The 23207-nt window shown below is 38.1% G+C and overlaps 1 protein-coding gene across 4 annotated transcripts in view; it reads right to left on the bottom strand.

The window, feature by feature from the left end:
• ATP9B (ATPase phospholipid transporting 9B (putative)) overlaps positions 1 to 23207 on the bottom strand; it is a 302332-nt gene that overhangs the window by 2917 nt on the left and 276208 nt on the right. For 3 of the 4 annotated variants that reach the window (XM_048840068.2, XM_048840067.2, XM_048840070.2), the window contains 13 exons: positions 21527 to 21619; positions 18073 to 18156; positions 17284 to 17454; positions 15332 to 15430; positions 12495 to 12584; positions 11829 to 11973; positions 11546 to 11610; positions 10545 to 10700; positions 10273 to 10337; positions 8553 to 8661; positions 5727 to 5784; positions 4877 to 5080; positions 45 to 77 (listed from right to left, as the gene is read on the bottom strand). In XM_048840068.2, coding sequence (XP_048696025.1) covers positions 45 to 77; positions 4877 to 5080; positions 5727 to 5784; positions 8553 to 8661; positions 10273 to 10337; positions 10545 to 10700; positions 11546 to 11610; positions 11829 to 11973; positions 12495 to 12584; positions 15332 to 15430; positions 17284 to 17454; positions 18073 to 18156; positions 21527 to 21619 — 1372 coding nt within the window. The remainder of the gene's footprint in view (positions 1 to 44; positions 78 to 4876; positions 5081 to 5726; positions 5785 to 8552; positions 8662 to 10272; positions 10338 to 10544; positions 10701 to 11545; positions 11611 to 11828; positions 11974 to 12494; positions 12585 to 15331; positions 15431 to 17283; positions 17455 to 18072; positions 18157 to 21526; positions 21620 to 23207) is intronic. The other variant, XM_048840069.2, reaches the window with a different exon arrangement.

Here is a 23207-nt window from a genome sequence, read left to right as displayed (position 1 = left end):
TCTATTGTATTTTTTATCTTTGAGGAAATTGTAACTCTACCTACCTAAGAAAGCTCCAAAAGACACTCTGCCTATACCTGTTACATAGAAGGGAAATAAGAAAGGGACAGATTTATAGAAAAACAAGGAAATTAGAAAAGATTAGCTATACAAAATGAAATAGGTAAGAGAAATTGGGAAGATATAAGTGGTGTTAATCAGAATAATATCACACTATGTGATACAGTTGAAACAATATGGCATTTTGAAAAGTTTAGTATATTTTAAAACTATTTAAAAACACAAGTAGCCAGACAGTTCCCTCCAAGTTATATCACTTGAAGAGACTCAAAAGTGTAAGTTATTATATCAACAGTCAAATGAAGCTTACAAGTTTAAAACTGAGTTCAAATTCACTTCAGAAAGATGCAGCATGAGAAATGTTAATGCTCTAGTAAGTCTAATTATTATTAGTCAAACTATGCCTCTTGCAAAATATACAGGATTTAGTGTCAAGTCTGCCTAAATATCCTATAAGTCTGTATACTGTATGTTGCAGAGATGTGCATAATAAGCCCAATTCTACACTCATCAGCAATGAGTAACTTGCCTAAGTTAGAACAGCAGGATAGAGTCAAATATTTTTAGCTTTTATCTTTCCAATGTTCATATGTCATCAAATGTGTGATTTTTATTACTTTTAGGAGTTAAACGTGCTCATTCAAAAGAAATATATTAAAAAACCCTTTATTAATTTAGTTAAAAGTTCTTATTCATATAAAAATAGAGTGGGACGTGGCTTATCTGAATATGTTATCCAAAAACTTCATTTTCTGACTGACTACAGGCAGGGAATTGTGTAGTCTGGAAAAATCCTGATCAGGAGAGAAAGACACATAGGTCTCTAGCTAAGAGAGGTGATGGCTGAAGAGACAGGAGGCTAGAGTGGGTGCCCTCAAGGGATCATAGAAGGGGAATACAGGTGCAGTTTCCCTGAACTGTGACAGAAATAAATGCTTTCTTGGTGTTGAATAAAGTTATGGCCATTTAACCAAAAGTTCCAAATGTGTGTCTATTCTCACGGGCCTTTTGCCATGTGCAATCCTTCTGTGGATCTTCAGTTGCCAACCCACCTACTCCCATTTAAAGCCTCTGTCCACAAAGCGAAAGCCCAGCAAGATCCAGAAGGATGCATAGTAGACACATCAAACTCAATAGGTTCATGGTGGCATAATTAAAATGCACCTCTCCTGACATCTAGGAAGTAACAGGAGTACCCAAAGCAAGAGGTGGAGCTTTTTCAAAGGATATTGGTAGAAAGTATCACTGCTACAGTATTTGCACAATAGCTAGAGGATAATGTGTGGGGATTTGAGAGACAGAAAGAAAGAACATAGTTTTATAAGACCCAGAATCAACTAGTTAATATTTAAAGTAAGATTTTACTTTGAAAAGTGAAAGTGTAAAAAATGGCAGCTTCTTACTAAATAGCTCTGTTTCCTATGAGTATTCACTTTTAGCTACAGAAAACCTTAGGATAGAGAGATATCGACCGACTTGCATGAGGAAGGAAGCTTTTAGTGATATTTACTCCTGTTAGCACTTCAGAGCCAATGTAGTTAAGAGAGAAGGAGTTGTATTCTATGCAAAATTCCTGTCGATTACACCTGTGAAATCACACTGAAGGCTAACCGAATTATACAGGTGTCACCGAGGGAATAATTTGACCTGCAAAATCTTTTTTGTTTTAAATCACAGTAAGAAGGAACAGACTGACTCTCAGATCCTAGGCGAGGTCTGCAGGATTTGCAATTCAATTTTTTCCACCCTCTAGCCCCCTTTGTCCTGTAAATTGAGCACACACAACACACAGTTGTATTTTAGAAAACGGTACTTCAAAAATGAGTGTGCATTTTCACATCAAAGTATGCCTTATATAGCAGGAGGATTCTACTGGGCATTTTCCTAGATTACTCCTTGAATTCCTGTCCCCCGCAGATTTCTTTGTTGCCCCGCAGAAAAATGACTTTCTGACAAGAAACAAAAGAGAAGCTGCTAGAATAGTCACGCGTCCCTTCCCAGCAGTGCAGGCATGTCATTTTGGGTGCCTGGAGCAGCTGGGGGAGAGGTAAATACAGGAGAGAGGAAGTGGCAGGGGCTGGGGATGCCACAGCTTCTGGCTCCTACCCTGCACTAGGCTCACCTGCTAGTTCCGGCTGGGCAGGGCAGGAAGGGACTTGCTCTTCCCCTGCAAGGAGTGGCTGGGTCTGGGGAAGATACACCCTCAGAAACCTTCTCTGGGTGCAGGAAGCTCTGCATCCCCCATGCTTCCAACTCCCATCACTCCTCAGCCATGGAGGATGGGGCACTGTACAGGGAGCTGCTCCCCATCTGCCAAACCCCCGTGCATCTGGACTGGCCCATATGCAGAATTTTAAAATATTGTGCGCAAATTTTTTTTTGGCACAAAATTCCCTGAGGAGTACTAGATGGACAAAGGACCATGAGACAAGGTATGGCATATTGTAATTTAATTTAAGAAAAATAAATCTTAGCGCGAGTTTCCTCTGAAAATGGCAATTAAGGATTTTCCTACAAAGTCTCCTGTTTCACACTAATGCCTTCTAATCTAGTGATACACAAACCCTTTTATGCTCTTGGATTGGATCTAATGAGACTCATTTGGACTGGCTTCTTCCAGGAACCAACAGAATAAACCTTCAGCTCTAGGCAAAGTCCTAGAACCTGATAACCTGCCACATACATGGACAAAATGCCTCCTTATTATACTAGTCTGACCTTCATATCTGGTTTAGGTCTCAAATGATATAATTTATATTGTTTTAGTCATTAGTGGGTATTTGATTACAAAGGCTTTAGGGGAGGGACTCTCAGGTTTGGAAAGTGCCTAGCATATTAGGTGTTGCTGTAATCTAGGCAACAGCAATGCCCATTACAACAGACTGAAATTAAGGGAAGTCCATTGTAGGTCGTATCTAAATTGCACAGGGAGAAGATGCACGGAGAACACTGAATACTGCAGGCCTTCACTGTACCCAGGTTTGGCCACTAGTAATATTTTTCTGGACATTTCCCTAGTCCCTCGTTGAATATTTTTATTCGTTATATGAAAAATGATGATTTAAACTGGGAACGTCTTTTTGGACTGTTTTTGCCACCTTATCAAATAGACTTGAATATTATTGACATAATATTAAAATACATTTTATTTACTATCTAGAGACTTGAAATCAACAAATTAATAACAATTTATTTATATTTCTGGAAATCTTTTTATATTATGGGAGTAAAACATTCATACGTCATCAGGGTTTCTCTCACTAAAACACTTCCCTGCCCTGCAGAGGCCTGAGCCATTGATGCACCTCGGTCCCTCCTGTCGTCTGCCTGTGGCACGTAACAGCTTTCTGAAAACCGTACGACTTTGGCCTAATTCTGGTGCTTGGGGTGGGGGTAGCTGGGTGGGGTGGGGGCCTGGGACATACATTAGGTCAGACTAGATGATCTAGTGGTGTCTTCTGGCTTTAAACTCTAAGACTCCGAGACTTGGTCTACACTACAGAGTTAGGTGAAAGCAAGGCAACTTACGTCAACCTAACTATAAGCGTCTACACTAAAATTTTGCTCCTGCTGATGTAACTTGCCTGCTACAACAACTTAATAACTCCACCTCCACCAAAGGCGTAGAGTCAATGTTGATGTAGTTAGGTTGACACAGTGTCCGTGTAGACATTGCATTGCTTACATTGCTGTTGTAAGCTTTCAGACTGTTGCTGGCTTTCAGAAGCCATCCCACAATGCCCCACACTGACAGTTCAATCACTGCAGGTGAGGACGTGCGCTGCCAACTCAAGGAGCAAAGTGTAGACATACACAAGCGATGCAATTACTGTAGCGGCTATATGCTGACATGGTTCAGTAGACTTAATTTTGTAGTGTAGATGTGCTGTGAGGCCAGGTCTACACTACAAACGTACATCGGTACACCTATGTTGCTCTGGGGAGTGAAAAATCCACCTACCCCCGAGCGATGTAGTTATACTGACCTCACCCCCGGTATAAACAGCACTATGTCAATGGGAGGGCTTCTCCCCTCGACACAGCAACCACCGATTAACTACGCCAATGGGAGAAGCTCTCCCGTCAGCGTTGTAGCATCTTCACTAAAGTGCTACAGTGTTGCAGCTGTGCTGCCGCAGCCTTTTAAGTGTAGGCCTGCATTTAGGGTATATCCAAACGGCAATAAAAACCCCACGGAATCAAGCCTTAGCGCTCAGATCAGCTGGCTCAGGCTGTGGGGCTATAAAATTGCTGTGTAGACATTTGGGTCTGGGCTCTAGTCCCAACCCAAACCTCTACTCTGTAATTTTATAGCCCTGCAGCCTAAGCCCCATGAGTCCGAGTCAGCTGACTTAAGCAAGCTAGGGGTCTTTTGTTGCAGTGTAGATCTACCCTGAACGTTTTGAAAACTGGTTCTTTAGAATGTTTTTTCATTAAATTACACCCAATTTCAGTACTGTACGTCTAATAACTACTCAAAGCTGATTCAAGATGAAAAGCAGTTTGAATTTGTCACTGAAACGAAGCACAGTGAAAAAAGCTTATGCGTCTTGAATAAAATTTTTTCACATAAACTATATAAAAATCTGTTACAAATCCTACAGAGAAACAAATGATAAAGCATTTTAGAGTTCATCATGAAAAATGTCTTTACATACAAGTTAAAGTCATATTCTACTGCCTGAAGCTGTTTCACAAAGTATAATATTACTCATATTTACATGAGTAACATGCAGCTAAAAAGAGAAAAAGATTACAAAGAACTGTATGTTAGAAAGTATACTTTTGCAGGCAAAGATTTTCTACTGCTACTCACCAAAATATTCATTGAGAAATGCAAGAGAGGCCACATAGCAGCCAAGACTGAAGAATTCAGCCACCACCATTAACCAGTGCCACGTTCGTATGGTCAGTGCAACCATCAAGAGTTCAGTCAAGATTAGGGCAGTAAAAGAAATTGCAACAACATGTACAAACTCAGATTCAAAAAGGAGAAGGGCTCCATACATCAGAATGCCACCTAGAAAAGGAACACAACATGTTACACAGTCAATCTGTAACTATATTTTGGGTCATTCATCTTTACAAATGCATGCTGAAAATGTATCAGTTATCGTGAAAACTTTCTCTGTTAATTTCTTATATAAGAACAGCACTAACTTTTATTTTACATTCTGTGTGTAAAACAAAAGAATAAAAATAAGATGGTTAAAAATTAAAATATGACTATTAGAACATTAAACACATTTCAGTGTAATGCATCTGATCAACCATTAATTACATTTTCAACAATCTCTCATTTATTTGTAGCAGTAGACAAATGAGGTTAATTACTCTTAATTGATTACATAATTCAGATTTCTTAAACAGTACTTCTGTCATTCAATGAAAGAAAACTACTGTGGAGTGCATGCAATATGATAAGCACTTGTTACAATTTTTTTGGATTAGCATTTAAGTAAAAACAGGTCAGTTTTTAGGCAACATACATCAATAAAAATACCAATCCACACTGCTAGAATATCGATTTACGAGATAAACAGAAAGCAATATATATAACTGTGGATGAAATTTTAAGTTTTGAGAATTTAACCTGGAACTGAAAAAACATTGTTAATAGTAGACAAAAAAATCTTTAGTCTAGTAAAATTAGGGATCTCTCCTACCTTGGTAAATACTGATTAAAACCCAGATGAGGAAGGTTTTAAACGACAAAGATCTTCCCTAGAGGAAACAAGTAAGACAGGTTAGTTAAGTACAGTAGAAAAATCTACTTGATTTGTAGATTTTCAGAGTAGCTAGATGTTCATCAGAGTTACTCTTTCAAAGGCAAATGTTAATTTTACAACTACGCAGAGAAAATTTTACATGTGACATTGGCCGCAAAGTTTTTGTTGGATATGAATTTCCAGGATTAGTTTCAAATTTGTGTGGAAAACTCATAATTTTGGCCAAAACTGGGGAAACTATTGTATAATATAAATAGCAAACCTGCATTTTACATTTAACTGTTATTGGTTCTTTTAGAAAGGCTATAGTTATACTAAAATTGTTACTTGGTTTGCTTTTAAAATTTTTTGGGGAGGATTTATATCTGTCAATTCTGACGTATACATGGGACAACTGCAATCGTTAAGTCTCAGAGACACCAAACAAGACCATAGTTAATCTAATCTAGTATACGCTAACCATCCCTTTAAATAGACAACATGGGTGAGGTAATATCTTTTATTGGACCAACTTCTGTTGGTGGGAGAGACAAGCTTTCCAGCAACATAGACTTCTCTTCTTCAGGTCTGAGAACCTTTCCCAGTCCTGAAGAAGAGCTCTGTGCTGCTCGAGAGCTTGTCTCTCCTACCAATAGGAGTTGGTACAATCAATTAAAGATATTACCTCACACACTTTGTCTCTAACATTCTGGCGCTGACAGGGCTACAACATTGTATATTACTTTAAATGTCAGGTAGCCATTTGCTAAGATACAGTACCCATTTTTACTCATTAAAACTCTGAGAGCTTACTACTTTAAAAGTTTCTGTAGATTATTTCCTTACCCAATAATTTTTGTCTTCCTGTGGCAGTAAACAAATCATGGTCCCAATCAAAATTCATTGGCTTACACATGTATAAATCAAAGAACACATAATTTTGTTTGCATGTGTATATGCATATGTTTCATGCATCCTATGAATGGATTTATGAAACTCGTTAGGGCTTAGAAGAAAGTGCAAGCAATGAAAATATAAGCAGGCATAAGAAAACATCTGTTTCTGCCCATGAAAGAGCTGATCACACCAGCACAGATGTGAATCTGCACTCAGCAAAGAAATGGATTTCAAAATAGCCTGGCCACAGACAGTGATGGATTAACCCATTCTGTTGATCTAGACCGGGGTCAGCAACCTTTGAGAAGTGGCATGCCAAGTCTTCACTAATTTATGGTTTCGTGTGCCAGTAATAAATTTTACAATTACAGGGGCCCCTCAATGGAACCCCAGACTGGCAGTGGGCTGAGCAGGGCCAGTAGCCAGGACCCCAGCTGGCAGGGGGCCGGGTGGCTGGAACCCCAGACCAGCAGCAAGGTGAGCGGGGCCAGCGGCTGGTATCCCAGGCAGCAGGCTGAGCGGGGCTGGCGGCCGGAACCCCAGACCAGCAGCGGGCTGAGCGGTTCAGCCTGCAGCCGGTCTGGGGTTCCGGCCGCCGGCCCCACTCAGCCCGCTGCTAGCCTGGGGTTCCGTTCACCCAGGCAGGTAGTGGGCTGAGTGGGGCCAGCGGCCGGGACCCCGGCCGCAGCAGTGTGTAAGTAAAAATTGGCTTGTGTGCCACACGTTGCTGACCCCTGATCTAGACTGAGAAACTAAAAACATTACTCTTGCTTGATACAGCTTAGGACAGATAGTAAAAAGTGTACTCCTTATCCTGGTAAATTGCCTAGGATACGGGTACCAAATGAGGTAAACATACAAAACAGTCAGAGTATGTGCAAGAATGCACTGAACACTATTATCCAAATGATTTCATAGCCAACACAAAATACACATCCAAGTGTTTGTGCCAATGAATGCCACTAGGTGGCCAGCCATCACATGGTTGCCAAAAGCTTTGGAGGCACAGTAAGATTGCCAGTGATGGACAAACTGACTATCCAGTCACAACATCTTAAGGACCTAGCTAGAGATTGATCTGGGTTGTGTTTAATCTGCAAGGAGATTATGATCCTTTGGGAGTTGCCATGATGATCTCCTTTGGCCTAAGGAATAGAAGTCCTGAAACTATTATTAAACATGGACGGCCTGTACAACAGCTCAAAGAGCAAGCGTAGCAGGATCTTATTTCAACAACCAGGTTTACCCTTTTTAAATATTATGCTAAAGTTTTGTGTAACAAAGCAGTAAGGCTTCTCACCAGATGAAACCACTGAGAGTATAGCTAGTTCAGTACATTTGATAAGTGTTTTTAAAAATCTTTTGGTTTTAAGAGCCCGAGATATTTGGAATGGGTCTTGTTTACCAGAACAATTGAGAATAATTATGATGCACAACTGCATACTAAATAAAGCAGGGTATGAAAACTATACACAAACAGAAGTTGGGTTATGAATAAAGAATAAGTTAATGGAGATAATACTGAAAGAACAGACCACCATAGATCTTTAAAAATACCTGGCTGTCGTACTGTTTGCTGTACCAAAAGAGATTATCCAGTTCTACCTAAAATTATCAAAAAAAGCCTAACTTCTCCTTAAAATTGTATTTCTAAAATTAAAACAATTTTAAACTTAGAAAACCACCTATAAATTATATTGTATTATGTTATTTCAACTAATGAATAACAACAACAAAAAACAACACCTGGAAATCATATGGCCTAGTTATGAGTTTGTCTTACCTGGAACATCTCCACAGGGTGAGTATAATAACCTGAAATTATTTTTGGGCATACTAGAGTCAAAATGAATATAATGTATATCTGAACACTTTGTATATTCATACCTTGGTGAGGTCCTTATAAAGTTCTGGATATAGCAATGCCATTTCTGGCTTCACATCCTGATCCAACACTAAAGAGAAGACTGGAAACATAGTGTATATGGTTGCATACCTTAGAAAAAGCATATAAATAGTCTGTATGTAAAAATCATTAAGTAGTACTCTTTATAAGCAATCTATTAACATCAAATAATCCTTTTACTGTGATTTTTCAAGTTTGAGTAAATCTGGCTGAGTGAATATTGTAGTGGTCAGCTCTGGGCAACTTACCCATGTAAGTTTAACAATACTAAATTACATGGTCCTGGGCTTCTTCTGAGAGCTGCCAATTGTGCAAAATTGTAGAACATGGCTACATTAACAAAGTTTAGATAAACCAACCACCTAACTTATTTCCAGTCACCAAAGTCAATAATCCACTTTTGTAACCAGGTCTTTAAAAGGAGAAAGACAAGACAACAAATCCACTGTTGCATCTATTATTCTTAGCATCTTTGTAATGTAAATGCAATATGAAAACAAATACGGAAATACAGAATTTGGCAACAAGTGTTGTCATGTCCATGAGGATCTCAACAGCCCAACCAGGAGGCTGGATTTTTGATAAACACATGCTGTCTTAGGACCACAAATGATTTTTTTTTTAATATGGTTTTCTAGACTATTTGTAAATGCTTTAAGGACTTTTACTATATGCCTATGCAGTGCCTAGGACCCTGACTTGACTGGGGCCTCTAAGTGCCACTGATGTCAACAGAAAAATGGAGAGAGAGTTTTCTAATTTATGAGAGCACTCTGTTTGAAAAACACCTAGATTAGTAATTAAATATACAGGCATCATCATAATGTCATATGTGACTTAAAAGGACTTGTTTCAGGAACACTTTGAGGAGTTCTGCCTTGCAACTGCACAGGATCCAATCATGCTTGACTCTGAGCTGTGACTTGAGCACATGATCTCTTTCATCCAATACTATATTCTCATTCTTCTTGATTGTTATGCAGATTCAAAGCCAGGGCCAAAATTCCTTAATACCCGTGAAGAGTTTTGAAGTCTTCAGACGCTCCATAAGCAAAAAATATTGTAAGACAATCATGCTGGGCTGTTAACAAGGCACAGTGTTTTCACCCCACCTATGCTTGCAACCATGGCTATTTCCAACATGTGAAGCAGAAAAGAGTACATACATTCCAGCCTCAGAAAGGAAAGACATTTCAGGGTGGAAAAGGGGTGGAACTGGAAACTGATAATGGATAAAGGTCCATACTCATGAATAAAATGTGTTACGTTCAGTTAAAATTGAACTCACTAAGCTGGATATGCTCTGTTATGTGCAGCTCACTTGCTTTTGCAGTTGTGATAATGCAGGCATTTGGACCACAGGCTTTGATGCTGAAATGCACATCAACTTAACTTTTTGCCTTTTACCAATACACCTCAGTATTTGGGATTTTTTTTCTTTAGAGGATTATCTACAAGGCCATGCCAATGGGATGCTTGGTATCTTGCGCTGCTTTTGAGAGGTTCAGCACTGAGGAGTGGTAAAGGAGGTTGGGTTGCTTTGTGATCCTCTGCTACATGGATGCTGTTTTGCTCATACTAGCACCTCTTAGTTCATCAACCACAAATGCACGAGGAATGGATCAGAAACCAATATTTTCTTTAAAAAAATTATTCGGAAATAAATGTTACCTGGTATTGTAACTATTGATTTAAACTTACCCTACCATTAGGAATCCCTGGTACAAAGGGATAGAAGCAAAATAGAAGACTGAAGAAAATACAGCCTTGAAAAAAAGAACACATATTTTAAAACTATGCATTAGTCAATTACCTTTTCTTTTCTTTTTTTTTTTTTTTTACTATCCCTCTGCGTGCAGTGCAGTGCACTACAATAAATCAAATTAAATGATTAATTTTAAAACTTTCACAATAAATATTTTTAAGGGTAATGACATTTTGTGGGCATTATAGAAACATAAAAGTTTAAATACCTGCATAGTTGAAATAATAAGGCCCCGGTGCATGACAAATTGACCAAGTGCTGCTGATCTTTTGTAACTATTTCGACCATGAACCATCAGCAGCCTGCCTATGTGTTTAAATTGTGTGATAGAAAAGTCAGCTGCCAGGGAAGCTTGTTTTCCCTCCTAAAGCAAAAACAAAATACAACATTTTAAAAATGTTACATTTTATGCAGAAAAGGATCTTGGAAAGCACAGTGTCTTAAGAGATTAATAATAAACAAAATGTTCAGATTTCAAAATTTTAATAAGCAACCAATTTGTAACTGCAAAATTCACTCCTGCTTCATAAGAGATAAGATTAAGATTCTGTCATGGGTATTTTTAGTAGAAGTCAAGGACAGGTTACGGGGCTGGCCATCATCTGCTACTCTGGTAGACCCGGGACTGGCCGCTGCTCCTGCAGCAAGGGCTGACCTAACTCTCCCACCTCCGGCTGTTTCAGCCCTGGCGCTGCTGCTCCGGTGCTGACAGCTGCACCAGCCCTGCCACTGCAGAAGTCATGGAAGTCCCAGAAAGTCACTGAATCTGTGACAGAATCAGACCCTTAATAACAGAGTTTTATCAGCATTGCAATGTATTTAATGTAAAATGCAAACTGCTGTATATTGAATATATTGAAGTCTGTGATGACTGCTACAAATAAGTACAATCTGTCTCTTTCAGTGCAACATATGTCCCAAGCCTGTCTCTTTCAGTGCAACATATGTATCTTATACAAAATAACCTACAGGGATTGTGTTTTTCTTGACTGTTTCTGTACACAAGGTGAGAAAATATTAACACACAGATTTTATGACTTTTTGAAAAAATACTTAAACACTATTTGCATTGTACTGAAAAGTGTGAACTTTACCAAGGTCTTCATTATAAAGCTGCTGCATAATTAATTACAATTTAAAAAGAAAGCTTGAGTACAATATTGTTGAAATGACACGTAGGATAATTTACATGAAATTAGATAAGCTTACCTTGCCTTCGATTCCAATTCCACAGTCTGCTGCTTGGATCATGCTGACATCATTTCCTCCATCACCTGGAAATGCCATTGCACTATGCAGTTATTCATACTTTCCCTTATACATTTTAAAAAAACCTTCTCTCAATAGATCTTTTACTGTAAAGAAGTTGTAATATTTGGAAGTTTACTGCCTTGAAATGTTGACCTGTAACTATTCTGGTTCACTGTTGCCACCTACTCTCCAAATTTATCAAATTCTTGTTACTATGAATGAAACTAGGTCTGGCACTCACCTATTGCACAAGTGCGTTTTCCAGTGTGGTGTTGTAACAGTTTCACAATATGAGCTTTCTGGGTTGGTGAACATCGGCAACAAACTACAGCAGGGCACTGGCATGCCAGCTCTACAAATTCATGCTCGTAGTACTTCAGACAAACCTATGGAAAGGAACATATTTTATCCTATTTGACGTTCTGTTCTCAATCATGAGAGGCACCATAGTACAGGCTCATTTCACGAATAGAAAACACTTGATGGAAAAGGAAATCCCTCCTTCTGCCATAGAGTTTTGCTTGAGTGACATCAACAAAACAATTTTACCCACATTCTCTGGACCACGGCTTTTTACTGTAAACTAGCACTCTTACAGCTGTTTCATTGGCCCTAATAGAAGAGACAAAATTTCATATATTCACAGTACCAAATCATATTGCATACACCTTTCATTAATCTAAATCTGTCTTAAGCAACCATCAAAGAACTAATACAATTTGGTTGTCTAGTAAAGTTGTTCTTGATTTATGGCTCAAGCAAAATTGCACTGGCAACCCTGAGATGCTTTAAAGTACAGGGGGAATTTTCAAAACCATTTTCTAAATAAATGAGGATATGAACAACACTTTCCTTTTCATATAGAATAGTGCAACTAAATTACTTTTGATAGAAGCCCAGGTCTTACCTCTAGAGAGTCCCCAGATATCACCAAGGCACAGTCGTGCTTCCTTCTAAAAGCATTAAGTTCTAAGTGAGCTTCTCCTCGACTGATTACCTTCAATAAAAATACACACTCAAAATTAAAAGATTTAATTGTTAAACAAGTTTGAACTGAAATACCAGAAACCAGAGAAACCAAGACCAGAAAGCACATGTTATTCAAAGTGTTCTACCCCAGCGTGTGTAACACCAGGAAGTAGCTCTGCATGTGTCTTTCCCATCTTGCATGAAAGAACTGAGATGTGAAAACAATCTTCAAAAAGGAGGCAAATCTGTGCAGGCAGCGCATTCAGTGCCTCACCAAAGTGGATCAGGCTGCAAAACCATGCATATAAAATCTCTTAAGAACTTTATGTGGGATTGAATCATTCAAGTTTGGTAACTCTAGATAAACCCTCTAACTCAGAAAAATGACATTGCTTAATAATGAATAAGATGCATCTGGAACAATGTGATGTGGCCACATTAGTGGTTCCATTAGTTTGGATGAGGAAAAGTAAAACCCTAAATCGTTCAAGAGGCACAGGAATACAATTTCTTGTGTTAGTCCTTTTTAGAACTTGCAGCTGAAAATGTTTTCCTAAGCAGGCAATACGAAGACTAGTTTGGGTATGAATAAGTACCATGGAGCCATATAACACACACAAATCATAACGAACCTCCTGGGGGTCAGAGAATATCATTATACAGTATTTTTATTCACATAAACGTATCACAGGATGGAATCAAATTTGTGAAATGCAATATGGGTTCAAAGTGTACACAATATAATTTTATAAGGACCAAATTAAAATACAGAACTTGCAAAATTTACAATATAACCAGGTTAAAGTGTACTAATATAATTTTAAATACAAAATGTTGACTTTCAAGTAGACTTTTCTGCACTATCCTGGACAAGATACAGTTGTTAGTCTAGAAGAAAATTTCTAAAATGCTTTCACATGTGATTTGGGCCCTGTCAACATTGGCTGTCCAAATCAAATTTAAAATGGGCGAGCCTGAACAAAATTAAACTGATTTGGGATAACACTGTTCTTGGCCTACTGCAGACAGAATCAGAGGCTGCATGTCTTGAACCTGTCTCTCTCCAACAGTAGGAACTCCAGGTCTGGCTCCTGTTAGCATACAACTCCTTATGCTGGATTAACTGCACACAAAGATCTGCAGGGGCATTATGATGCAACTCAACAACAAAATGCTCCAAAAATAACAAATATGGAATTCTCTCTCCTTCCCTTCTAAACTAAGTGTGTGTTGGGGGAGGTTGAAGAGGGAGGAGAAACAAGCTCCTATTCTGTCTACCACCGGGGGCTGGGCCCTACTACTGGGTCTAGCATCACAGGAATCGAGAGGTGTCTTCACTCAGAACTAACTACTCAGCATGACACGCTCTCTCTATAGTGCCACCTGTCAGCTAACAAAGAGAAAGAAAGTTTTTATGTTTGCGACATATCCATTTGTTTTACCATAGACAGAAACAACATCTAAAAACCTTAAGAATAAATTAAAAGGAGCATTCACAAACCTAAAAAAATCTAACTTTTTTTTAATAGGAGTCTAAGTGGCAAACTCTTTGTTAATTGATATTTGGAATATCAGAGAAGACATTTTAACAATGACTATCAATCTAATACAGTGACTTCTAGTAATTATTTCTTTACCCTGCACATATAATATTATAAAATAAGCCATGGACATACCATATTTTTGTGATTTTTCAGGTTCCCCCAAACTGATCATGTTCAATTTAATATTTATTTCAATTGTCAGTCAGATTTAAGTACTGTAACATGCTAAAACATTTTTTTTTAAAAATTGTTTGCAAAATGCTGGCATAGACAAGATAGAATTCTATATAAATTAATTTTCTAACTAATTTAAAACTTTGTGTATTCTAAATTAACAGTTCCAAATTGATCTCTTATTACTAATCTAGGTAATGAAAATAAAAATCTAACTCAAACTAAATAGATTTGTTCAGAAAGACTTAATTTGTAGTGTTACAACATGGAAAGGTCAACAAAAATTGATCTGAAGTTTTATCAGAAGCATTAATAATTGAATTGCAAATAGGAGTCTGCAGGGCCTAATTTGCTATTCTGATGGTTCGGAAGAAACTAAATTTACATGTAAATTATATTGAAATAATTATTTCTGTAGGTGCAAGTGGTTCATTTAGAACAAACAGACTTTATGTCTGATCAGACATCATCAATCAAGACCTAGGGAATCTTTATTTTTGTTTGAATTCAATATAGTTGATGTTATGAAAATATAACAAATGTATATAAATACAGATATTCAGTTTGCATTTCTATTCATTTTCTTAAAGAGAGAAATGAGAAAATACAAGTATTTTAATTGAAGACTAATAGATTAACAATTCTGGTTTTCTGCTTTTGATCAGGACCCTTGTTCTGCAGAAGTAATGTGTTTGGACTCTCACTTATATCAGTGTAATTCAGGAGTAACGCAGTGGAAGTCAAAGGAGTTATACTAGTGTAAAACTGGTGCATTAGGACAAGTCCTTTATGAAACATCTGGAAGAAGTATCAATAAGTTCATACGTAATGCTTTATAATCTTCAGTCTTTAAATAGTCACCAACTTGAAGTACAATTTCTATGGAATTGTAATATGACGTCCACAATAACAGCACATCAACTCCTTATCATTAATTCTATTACCATGAATATCAAATTAATGATTAACAGCTGGCCACTTATTAAGCAATATTTATTTTACTCTAACTCTTATTTGATGAGGCCAATCTTAAAATATTATCTGGAACTATACTCACAGGTCTGAAAATATGAATATCTTGAGTTCTAGATACTAAGTGGGAACTTTTTGCAATACAAGTAGCTGTCTCCAGTTTATCTCCTGTTAACATCCATATCTGCAAAAGAATTTTAGAGTTAATTCAGTTGAACATTAAGACCTGTTCTCAAAAGCTGAATGATATTTGTATCTTCTTCAAATCTTCTCCTACTACTCTGCTGAACCTGATAACCAGGAAGGATGCATTGGCTACATATCTTTAAACCAAAGAAATTAATAGGCTCATTTTTACTATAATTGCACACGAAGGGTGAGATTACATGCTGTCCCTTTTAGGCACAGCACAGATTTTGCAGTTCAGGAGGAAAAGGAGGTGGGTGGGTTATGGAGGATTTAAACAACTTTTGCATCCTCCCAATCCTGGGCTGTTCCAAGAACTGGAGAGGCTCCTATGACCTAAGTTACAGCAGTGTCTTGGGGCTGCCCTATGGGCTAGAGCATCACTCAGAATCTCTAGCACACAGCATACTGTGGCCCTGCCCTCAACACACCCTTCCTGCCCTCCCCCTTCTATTAGTGCTTGCAAGGAGGCTTGGAAGGTAGCCTTATGTCTGTCATCCACAATTCCTGTGCAGAAAGACTGCTCCCTCCCCTCCAGACGTAAGCTGTTCTGGTCCTCTTGGTCTGGGCACTATACAGTTATATGGGAAGACACAGTTCCTGACCCAAGGAGCTTACAATTTTAAAGGCCAAAGTTAAAAAGTTTGGGAAAGGACAAGTAAAATGGATAGGTTTAGGATTGGCACAAATTTTGTTGGTTTTCTTTTGTTTATGTAGACAACCTATCCCCCACTGCTCCTCTACTTAGCCACTGTCAGTTATTCTTAAAATATAAACTATCCCCTTAATCATTGAAGGGAAAGGAGAGAAGGGGAGATGGGAGACACAAAAGAGGAAAAGTTGGCATGGCGAGTGAGTCAAAGAGACTGTGATGCAGAAAGGAGGGAGGAGACTGAAGCAAACAATCAGCAGAGAGTAAAGACTTTACATAGTTTTATTTCTGGCACCTAGGGGAAGGAAGGAAGTCTCTGGTGTAAAGGAGGGACTACTGTGGCCAGTGGACCCCTCCGGGGTATAGAGGGGAAGAGATGCCCCCTACTAGGACATGTTGGATTTGTGTGGTGACAAGGAACCCTGCCCACACCTTAGGCCCTGTCCTACTACTGCTCCAAGCTATCTGGCCATATGGTGTCTATAAGTCTGGCCTGCCTCCAGGAGGTGCTGCTCTTCCTTCAGACCACATTCCAACATCTGATGGAAAAAAATGAGAATGTGGATTAAAGATGTTTGCTGTGGTCATTGACTTCACAAAGGCATTTGATTTGGTTTGGAGGGAAGCATTATGGAAAGTACAAAAATCATATGGAATTCCAGATAGGATAATTGCAATTATAGAAGTTATGTATGAAGTTATGTATTATGACAATTACAGAAGTTATGTATGAAGATTTGTCACGTTATGTATGAAGATTTCTCCTTTGCCTTTTTGCTGAGACTTCATATGAATACTAATTAGTGCCAATTCAGTGGTTTTATGATATGAACACCTAAGTAACGTCGCTAACTCTTTTAGTACACATTCCACACAGGACAGTTTCATGGTAAAGATTGATAAGCGTCAATGACAAAATAATAATAGATAAATTCCTCTCTTTGCACAGGCTGCTGAAGAGGTGGATGCTTAAGGGGAATCAAATTTGTGGAGGGAAAGGGAGTTTGTGTGTTCTGCTTGCTGTTCATTGATATTTGTTTTTGTAATTTAAGTCAGGGACACCTAGAGTCTTAGGTAGGTGTCCTTTTTCATTCTGTATAAATCTAAATAAATAAATACAAAACTAAATAAATCAGTTTTGAAAAAATACACAATTAGAATACCATGTTAACTGTCTTTTGGTAGTATGCATTTAGTACCTTTATTCCAGCATTTCTTAGCATCTCCAGAGTTGGTCTAACATCAGCTTGTAGTTGATCCTCTACTCCAGTGAGGCAAAGCAATTCCATTTCTCTCTCCAAACTCTCCACAACAGCAGCCACCTTGAGGGCTCTATCATGTATGCTTAACTTTGCTTGGTTATATCGATTCTGTTCACACAAACACAAAACCCCAAGCCCCTTATTTTAGAGAGAGCTTGCTAACACTCGTAAAGAGAAAATAAATCTTCAGTTTGTCAGTATTTGTTGACAATGACTCATGATGTAACATATTTAAATTTATCTAAATATCTTAAACCCAAGAACTAACCATTAATCAACACATTTTACGTCAGTATATCAGTGCAAGTTTCCTTGCCTGATGCTTAGAGTGAATCATGAGAAGACTTTATAAAAAGCAGGCCTCATGACACTTAAGTAGTGATTGTCCTTGTTTTTCAGAACTAATAGATTTTTGTGCTACACTGAAACTCTAAAATTAATTTAATGAGGACCTCTGATGCTGTATAGCAGTAATCCAATAGTATAATAAACAAAACTAAACAGTATCCTGTGAAAGATTTTGGAATAGTTGCTAAGGAATGTCAAAAACTGATAGAATATCACAACACTTCTGTTTAAACACATCAATTATTACCGATATTTTAAATCAAAATTTGATCACATCATCTTAATAGAATACAAATAGTAGTATTCCTTATAAAGTGCTTTGCATTATTTGAGCTCAAGAGCTATGCCCAGAATACAGATTCCTCTCTATTTTCATACCTCAAAATCTTGGTACTGCTCTTCTGTTAATGACTTCTTGGCAACCACCAGAGTGCGCAATCCTTCTCGTGCCATGTTGCCACACTAGATAGACAAAAGTACAAAAGAAGAATGTAGGTAAAATAGCATGCTGTTCTGTACTACAGACCAACAATAGGGCATGTGGTACCTATCTTTACTGACAGGAATTACAGATTAACCAGCATCACTTTAATACTTGGAAATATATTGGAACAAATTATTAAACAATCAGTTTGTAAGCTTCTAGAGGATAACAGGATGATAAGTAATAGCCAACACAGATTTTTCAAGAAAAAAAAACATGCCAAACTAACCTCCTCTGATTAGGTTACTGGCCTAGGGGATCAGAGGAAGCAGAAGACATGATATATCTTGATTTTAATAAGCCTTCTGACACAGTCCAATATGGCACTCTAATTAATTAGTTAGGGAAATGTGGTCTAGATGAAATTACTATAAGGTCGGTGCACAACCGCTTGAAAAATCATACTCAAAGAATAGTTATCAGTGGTTCGCTGTCAAACTGGGAAGGTATATCTAAGAGTTAGAGGGGTTTTGTCATGGGTGAGATACTATTCATAATTTTCACTAATGACTTTGATAATGGAGTAGAGAGTATGGTTATAAAATTTGTGGATGATACCAAGCTGGAAGGGGTTGCAAGCACTTTGGAAGACAGGATTAGAATTCAAAAAGCACCTTGATTAATTGGAGAAGTGGTCTGAAATTAACAAAATGAAATTCAATAAAGGCCAGCGCAAAATACTATACTTAGGAAGGAAAAAGCAAAAGCACAAATACAAAATTAGGGAATAACTGGTGAGGCAGTAGTACTGCTGAAAAGGATCGGGGGATTGTAGTGGATCACAAACTGAGTCAACAATGTGACGCAGTTGCAAAAAAGTTGCATTAATATAATTCTGGGGTATATTAACAGGAGGTACTTATTCCACTCTATCTGCCATTGGTGAGGACTCAGTTGGAGTACTGTGTTCAGTTTTTTTGCACCACACTGTAAGTAAGATGTAGACAAGTTGGAGAGAGTCCAGAGAAAGCAAAAAAATTATAAAAAGTTTAGAAAATTTAATCCACGAGAAAAGGTAAAAATTGGGTATGTTTAATCTTGAGAAGAGAAGATGGAGGAGGAGCTTGATGATAATCTTCAAATATGTTAAGGGCTATTATAAAGAGGAAGTTGATCAACTGTTTTACATGTCCACCAATGGTAGCACAAGGAGTAATTGGTTTAATCTGAAGCAAAGGAGATTTAGATTAGATAATAGGAAAACAATTCTCACTATAAGAAGAGTTAAGTACTGGAACAGATTACCAATGGAGGTTGTGGAATCCCAGTCAGTGGATGTTTTCAAGAAAAGACTAGACAACTGTCAGGTATACTAGACCCTGCCTCAGTGTGGGAGGCTGGAATTGATGACCTTTCAAGGTCCCCTCCAGCCCTACATTTCTGTGATCTCCAAAACAGCTAATTTGGTTTTCTAGTCCCTCCTAAATTAGTCTGGACACTAGGTAAAATGATCTCCAACTAGTATATGGAGAAAGGAAAATTCAACTAAATGTGAAGAGCTGATCGGAACCATCAATGCATGATCCTTACTTAGCAACAGGATCACCTGCTGCTACTGAGCCATATGAAGAGCTGAATGCTTCCAGAGTACTGCAGGCATAGGCACCTACTTCCTGGGTGCTTTGGGGCTGGAGCACCCACAGGGAAAAAATGGTGGGTGCTGAACACCCACTGGCAGCCCCCCATCTGCTCTCCCCCACAGCACCTCCTGCCCACTGGTGGGCCCCGCGGATCAGCGCTTCCCCCATCCTCCCCAAGCAGCTGTTTCGCAGTGTGCAGGAGGCTGCAGAGGAGAAGCGAGGATGAGATGTGCTTGGGAGAGCGGGCAGAACTGGGTGGGAAGAGGGAGGGTGGGAGTGGTGCTGGGGCAGGAAGAGGTGGGGCGAGGGTAAGGCCTTGGGGGAAGGGGTGGAGTGGGGGCAGGGCCTGGAGCAGAGCTGGGGGTCAAGCACCTCCCGGCACTTTGGAAAGCCAGTGCCTGTGACTGCAGAGAGACATGTGAAATTGGATAGAAGAAAGTACTGAAGAATATATTCTAAAGCACAATCTTGCTCTAGCAAGATGTACTATAGTAAATGGACTTATAGTTTCCCCCCATCTTTAACAGTCATTAATTTCTTCCCGTAGTTACTTATCTGGAATAGCTAGAGACTGAATCAGAAAAAAACCTTCACTTTGTTTCTCCTATATGACAACACAGTATGCTACTGTTAGTTAGGTTACTTGGATTCCTGCTAATCTTTTAAATAAGGAGACTTCCTTTTGACTGAAGTTTTAGAATTGGTTATACTAATCTTTTAGATGGTTAAAGCATATGCAATAGAGCCAAGCAATGACTGTCAAGGAAACTTCTTTGTAGCAAATGAATTTCTTGCTGATCAAAAGACTACACCCTAAAAGTAGTCTTAAAAAAAAAAAGCATAAAACAACTGTCTTAATGAAAAACAGGCCTGATGCTGCTTGTCTGGTGCAAAACACTTATTGACTGGACCTCATAATGTTAAATAAATTAAACAAGTATTTTACAATTAATTGTGTATCATTATCGCCAAAAGTAATTTTTATGACATTTTGCTAGGTCTTCAGGGAGTTTAATTTATTCATGTCCCTGATTAAATCAAACCACCCTGAAGCAGATATTGATTCATATTGCCAATACCATTATGAACATACATGGTGTGATCATTGTATTACCATATCGTCTGTATGCAGGGTCAGATTAGGATGATTACTGGTGCCTATTACAGCAACACAGTGGAAAATATTTAAGCAGTTTTGAAATGTAATCTGTGCAAATAAATATATATATGGAGCTTATATTACTATAAAATTATGTTTATACACACTTGGTTAAGCAAATTTATTTAATTTTGGCTACATCCATGAAGATATTTCAGGATTCCCAGCCAATTGTAACAGTAAAGAGACTAATAGGTGCTATATATAGAATACTTCTCAAAAGTATTTGTGTTTTATGTGTACATTTGTTTTGGAAGGGACATTCAACATAACAAATATATCCCTAGTCTTAGGTTGCTATGTTGTTCAGTAAAACTGTTACCTCTGCTTTCCTTTCTTGGTTATACAAAATTTGGAAACAATTGCAAATCCTTAAAACCTATTCATGATACACTTAATTGTATTTCACAATCCATTACTGCTTTGATTCAAGATTTCCATTTCTGAACTTATTCCAATAACATCTGTGGTAAAGAAGACATTGTGGTTTCTCCTTCTGTTCTTTGCAAATTTCAGCTACAAAATATTTTCCTATGACAAAATAAAGTACTCAGTCCCTTCTACTTAATTTTCTGCTCTGTTCTACTCAATTTTCATGATATTTCTTACCTCTTCTTCTAACCAGTCATTGTACTGTACAATGGTGGACATTGCGACATCTGCCCCTTTCATATAAAAGGTGATTTCCCCAGTAGATTCATCCTGCAATTTTAGAAAAACAGCAGAAAAAATATTTTGTCCACATTGTTTAATCAAAATGACCATAACTACAAAACAATCTTCTTATACTCTGATACAATAAATAAATTTGAAATAGCCAATAGCAGTGACCATCACCCTTTAACATATACATAGCACCTTTCATACAAGTTCTCAAAGCACTTTACAAAAAGGTCAGCAAGTTTTATTACCCAATTTAATTAATTTTATCCATAAAATGTGCACATCTTAGCCTTTTGGGGCATATTCACAACTAAAATCCACAAACTGATAGGGTAAACTGACTGCATCACATTTTATACATTGAGAGAAACTGAGGAAGAGAGGCAATGTCCCAAATTTTTAAAAAATGATCTATAATTTTGGGGGTCTCAGTTTTTGGGAGCCCAACTTTACATATCTAAGGTCTGATTTACAGAGGTGCTGAACACTTACAATTCCAAATGAAGTCAATGCACGATACAGGTGCTCGGCATTTTTGGAAATTAGTCCTTAAATAGCTAAAATTTGGTTGCTCTAAAAACGGAGGCAAAATTACAGGGGTCACTTTTGAATAGTGGACCTAAATGATTTGTCCAAGATCACAAAGTGCATCAGTGGCAGAGTTGAAAATAAAGCCTGGATTTCTTAACTCCTAGACTCTGTTCTAACTACTGGAAGGTTCTTCCTCTTTTGTGATATACAGCACAAATACATTTCTGTATTAAAGCTGACACCTTTCCCACAGATACATAAGTCTTCCCATTAAGATCATACGTAGGGCTGCTGATTTTAGGTTTTACTGCTAACACTGACAAAACACTCCCAATTAAAAAATAAAATAAAAAATAAAATTGGTGTTCATCCAATAAACACTGGAAAAACACTGGAAATGGTTATTTGTATCTAAAGGCTTATCTGCATGGAGCAGTAACATGGACCCCAGTAACAGGGGTGTGATTTATAAAACACACAAACATGCTGCACATTGACTGGCCTGTGTGGCCTGTGCTAGTGTGCACTAAAGGTTCCCTTGTGTGCTTAAACGTAGTGCTGTTTGAAACAGTACTATGTTAAAGTGCACCAAGGAATATTACGAAGAGATACTCAGGTATACTACCATAACGAGTAATGTATGAAACATACATTACTCATCATCACTTTTTCATACTATGAAAAAGTCCTGAATTTTGGACACCTATATAAAACTCACATGACTGGAGTACTGTCATGGATGGATTTAAGATGTTCAGGAAGGACAGGCAGGGCAGAAAAGGTGGGGGAGTTGCACTGTATGTAAGAGAGCACTATGACTGCTCAGAGCTCAAGAATGAAACTGCAGAAAAACCTGAGAGTCTCTGGATTAAGTTTAGAAGTCTGAGCAACAAGGGTGATGTCGTGGTGGGAGTCAACTATAGACCACCGGACCAGGGGGATGAGGAGAACGAGGCTTTCTTCCGGCAACTCGCAGAAGTTACTAGATCGTACGCTCTGGTTCTCATGGGAGACTTCAATCACCCTGATATCTTCTGGGAGAGCAATACAGCAGTGCACAGACAATCTAGGAAGTTTTTGGAAAATGTAGGGGACA

This window comes from Caretta caretta, chromosome 2, assembly GCF_965140235.1.
Source record: "Caretta caretta isolate rCarCar2 chromosome 2, rCarCar1.hap1, whole genome shotgun sequence".
In the NCBI taxonomy this organism is placed as follows: domain Eukaryota; kingdom Metazoa; phylum Chordata; order Testudines; family Cheloniidae; genus Caretta; species Caretta caretta.
Note: the sequence above shows the minus strand (reverse complement) of the source record. Positions and strands in the feature narration are given on the sequence as shown.